Source organism: Charadrius vociferus, unplaced genomic scaffold (assembly GCF_000708025.1).
Source record: "Charadrius vociferus isolate BGI_N301 unplaced genomic scaffold, ASM70802v2 scaffold72, whole genome shotgun sequence".
NCBI classification, from domain to species: Eukaryota; Metazoa; Chordata; class Aves; order Charadriiformes; family Charadriidae; genus Charadrius; species Charadrius vociferus.
The window spans coordinates 2,561,541-2,566,107 of NW_009647830.1; the positions used below are offsets into that span (position 1 = coordinate 2,561,541).

A 4,567-nucleotide genomic window follows, 5' to 3' on the forward strand; every position below is an offset into this window, starting at 1 on the left:
TGGTGAGCTCTCAATCCTGTGAGCTCTCAATCCAGTGAACTAAAAGACTACTCCTAGTAGTGTGTTGTGAATTTAGACACAATTCTTTTTTTAAACTTAACTGAATTTAAACTGACCCTAGGATTAGTTTTACTCATTTCAGAAGTAGATTTACCACATGCTAATTGATTTCCTCAACTCCAAAAGCAATGCAACTTTCAACAGATGTATTCCCTTGACGCTATTGTTCTTTTTATCTCTATTGATGTTGTGACCTTGAAGTTCCAGGAAGGCAGGGGGTGCATGGTGATGATAGACCTTGCTGACCGCTAGAGACTCCAATGAGGGAGAGGACATAAGGGAGAAGGGATCTGGTTTGGGCTTGTATCCAACTATTACAATATATTTTTAGACTATTTTGTACTAAGGAAGTAAACACTTAATGCTGTGTAAAGGTTAGAGGTAGACCCACCCATTCTTGGAAGTATGTACAGCTTGTCCTGAGTGACATCAGTGATGGATCTGTCTTGTGTGTATATGCAATTTGGTGATTTATTACAGTATAATTTTGTGCCAAAGCTTATTCAAAAATAAGGGTTGTTTCAGGAAACTATTGTTTTATACTGACCTTTTTCTCTCTACTGAATTTGTCCAGACCCAATAAATCCATTTAAAGAAATATTTGCAATATGGCATACGATCGAGTATCTAAGCTTTTCAGCTATTTGCGTTGCTTGCTTTTCTTTACTGTATGAGCCTTTGGAAAGATACAAGTATCCTATGTCAAACTATTTTTGCTTATATTAAATACCACAACAGTATTATGAGTGTTATCACTTTAAAAAGTGATCTGTAAAAAGCTTTTTGCTTTTTTCTATTACTTATATTTCTAAGACTTGTTCAATTAAAAAAAAAAAACCACAAACCAAAACAATAAAAATGGAAGTTAGTTTTGACACTTGCGATTTTCATCACTCTTCAAATTGGCTATCACCCTGAATATAGAATGCCATCCATGTGTGTTATGTGCAAATGCTAAAATGAGATCTTATCAATAAAGTGGATTTTCTGTGAAGCGCATATGACTGATGATATTAAATCATACACAACTTTTATATATTTATAAAAATTACTTGGACCTCTTTTTAATAATTAAACATATGACGCAATGCGGAAAAGGAGACTGAAAGTTGGATTTAAAGAAGTAAAATTCAAATTCCATTTATTTTTCTCTCTCCTCAGGTGGAAAGACATGACATGAATACCCTGAGTTTACCGCTTAATATTCGCCGTGGAGGCTCTGACACCAACCTGAACTTTGATGTACCAGATGGGGTCCTAGAGTTTCACAAAGTCAAACTCAGTGCAGATAGTTTGAAACAGAAAATCCTCAAGGTTACAGAACAAATCAAAGTTGAACAAACAGCTCGAGATGGAAACGTGGCTGAGTATTTGAAACTGGTAAACAGTGCAGACAAGCAACAGGCTGGGCGCATTAAACAAGTCTTTGAGAAGAAGAACCAGAAATCTGCCCACTCCATTGCCCAGCTGCAGAAGAAATTGGAACAGTATCACAAAAAGCTGAAGGATATTGAACAAAATGGGTCTTCCAAAAATACTAAGGATACTTCCAAAGATAACTTGAAAGATATTCAGCATGGAAAGCCTCGTACCTCTGGGCATGGAACAGAGAGCAGCAAGTCGGGTGTGCCAGGCGTATCCTTGACACCACCTGTCTTTGTTTTCAGCAAGTCTAGAGAGTTTGCAAACCTGATCCGAAACAAATTTGGTAGTGCAGACAACATTGCTCATCTCAAAAATACATTGGATGAATTTCGGCCAGAAACGAATTCTAGAACATATGGGGGCAGTGCCACCATTGTTGCCAAACCAAAATATGTTAGTGATGATGAGTGCTCAAGCGGCACCTCTGGCTCAGCAGATAGCAATGGGAATACTTCGTTTGGTCCTGCTGTGGCAAGTACCCTGGACAGCCAAGGAAAACTGTCCATGATTTTGGAGGAACTAAGGGAAATCAAGGAGACACAGTCCCAATTAGCTGATGATATTGAGAATTTAAAAGCACAATTTAAGAGAGACTATGGCTTTATTTCTCAGATGTTACAAGAGGAAAGATATAGGTATTACTTTTTTTTAACTGTTCTCTTGAAATGATTTTTGAATTGGCATAGAAACTATTTGGAAAGTGTAATGTGGGTGTGTGCTTGTGTGTGTGATATTTCAGAAGCAAGAGGAAAAAATAATTCCAATCAATATCTGGTCCCCAAAATGTTCCACTCTTAGTAACTGAAAATACATGCAGAACATTAATATTTTCTATCAAATGATGCGGTAGTTCTTTGCCTTTTGTTGAAAGCTTGTCAGAAGATTCCCTCATCTGATGTCTTACTGGCATATTGTATTATGTAAATATTGCGTATAGGAGATGCCAGTTGTTTTGTAACTGGTGGAAGAATTCTGAGCTATTGTGACTTGAAAATCCCAATCAGTCTACGGTGTAGCAGAGCTGATATACAGCTGATAAATATACCCTTTAGTCCTGAGTACCTTGTCCAAATACTTCTCAGACACATTGCTATCTTGTGGGTGCGATGTCACTTTGTACCACAGCTGTGAAATGTAATTTTGAGTGCTGTAGCACAGCTTCCTCTTGCATTTGTTACTTGGCAATTAATTCCTTTATCATCCACTGTGGGAAGTGAGATACACTCTACAGAGGGTTTCCACCTGCTGTACCTATATCCTATTTGTCATATGGCTTGTTAAAGTAAGTGTTGATTCTTGAAGTCTTTACTACGCTAACGGGCAAAAACTCAGTGTGAATTGCAATATTTAATGTTTCCCTTGTTTATGTTTCTTGAAATACCAGGGAAGGCTGGATGTCAGGTGGTAACATGGGGAAGGAAAGAACAGAGCAAATGGCTACTGCACTCAGGACTTGGTTTCAGAGCAGCCTTTTCTGACACCTTAATGGCATTAAGATCTCAAGCCTCCTGCCACCATTTCCCTAGCTAGACAATTTTGCCTCCATCATTTTTGTGCCAACTGCAGTGTTTGCCTGTTTGTGTGTTAAACCAAGTTATAAACTCACAAAAAAAAAAAAAATTAGTTTTCTGGTGGTTTAGTTGAACTGGTTTACTGTGCAGAGGCATGCCAGAACAGGCTGTACATGAATGGCAGGACCTTGCAGTTCTGTTTGAGAGGGGATCCGGGGAACATATTTTTCCTTTCACTACTGGTGAGCTGTTAACTGTCTCAAGCTTACTTATGAAACCGTATCTTCTTGTCTAAATTAAAAGTGAGAAATGGAAAAATGTGAGTTGGATACACTTAACCACTGTTTATAGTTCATATAATTTGCCAATGATGTACAAATATTTGCTTTTTAACACCCACTGCCAGCAAGGGAACACTCAAAAAAGGCTTTCAGTTTGCTGAATAAATGCTTATGGAGAGTTTCCAAAGTTTTTACTGATTTCTCTGTGCTCTGTAATGCCAGTCAGACGAATCCATAGTACACTGAGAAGTTACCTTTTAAAATGTGTAATTGTTTTCATGATTTAGCATTACTTGAATAGAACGCACTAAATTTAGACCTTTCTTTCTGATAAGATATGAAAGATTGGAAGACCAGTTAAATGACCTCACTGATCTTCATCAACATGAGACAGCAAACTTGAAACAAGAGCTAGCCAGCATAGAGGAGAAAGTGGCGTATCAGGCATATGAGCGATCACGAGATGTTCAGGTACTTTTTTTTTTCCTTATCATAAACTTCTAATGGTTTTGTAACAAATCTGGGGAAAGATTTAAGCCCGTGTTTCGTCTGTTTTAAGATAAAAACCCAGCACGTTTAAATTGCTGACGGTCTCCATTTGTTTCAATGGATTCAGAATCTCATCTGCTGGAATTGATGATACAGCCTAAGCAGACCTGTGGATGAAGAATGGCCTGCTTTAATTTCTTGCACCAGAGGAGGAAGGAATTTAGTCTCCTTGTATTGTGTAAAATACCACTTTTGACAGTGTCCTAACGCAAACCTCTTGCTTAGGCTTTCGACAATAAGTAGTCATATCACTGGCAGGGTTTATTATAAATTGAGTTTAAGGTAAAAAGTAAGAGAGCTAATTGATAAATAGACTTGTAGATTTGCCAGTTATAATTTAAGAGTTTTAATCCATGGTTACAATGGCCCCTATAATCAAAGCTGTGGGGTGTGTTCACCTCAGTGATCAATTGTAGTCGTGTCTGGCTTCCGTCAAAAGCCAGTAATAATTTCTACAAGTCTGTTGTGATAGCGTGTAGTTACATACTTCAATATTTATACACAAGATAATATAATTTATATAATGTATAATATTTCTACCCAAAGTCTGAGCAAGTAATGAAAAACGGTGAAAACATTGTTTTGCCTTACCTTGGGTTTAAATTTGCTAACAACTGAGGAACGTTCAAAGTCTGTCTTTGTATTGGCTCAGATGATAGAAAAACCAACCACCCGCCCCCCACCCCCACCCCTGTGCTCACATTTCTGCACACAGAGAGCACAGGCAGCAGGACAGTGACA

The 4,567-nt window shown here is 37.9% G+C and overlaps 1 protein-coding gene across 1 annotated transcript in view; it reads left to right on the forward strand.

The window, feature by feature from the left end:
* The first annotated feature begins 1,227 nt into the window (after window positions 1–1,227).
* Window positions 1,228–4,567, forward strand: part of TMCC3 (transmembrane and coiled-coil domain family 3) — a 5,601-nt gene continuing 2,261 nt past the window's right edge. The window contains exons 1-2 of the mRNA XM_009882596.1: window positions 1,228–2,120; window positions 3,613–3,748. Coding sequence (XP_009880898.1) covers window positions 1,237–2,120; window positions 3,613–3,748 — 1,020 coding nt within the window. The 5' untranslated portion in view covers window positions 1,228–1,236. The remainder of the gene's footprint in view (window positions 2,121–3,612; window positions 3,749–4,567) is intronic.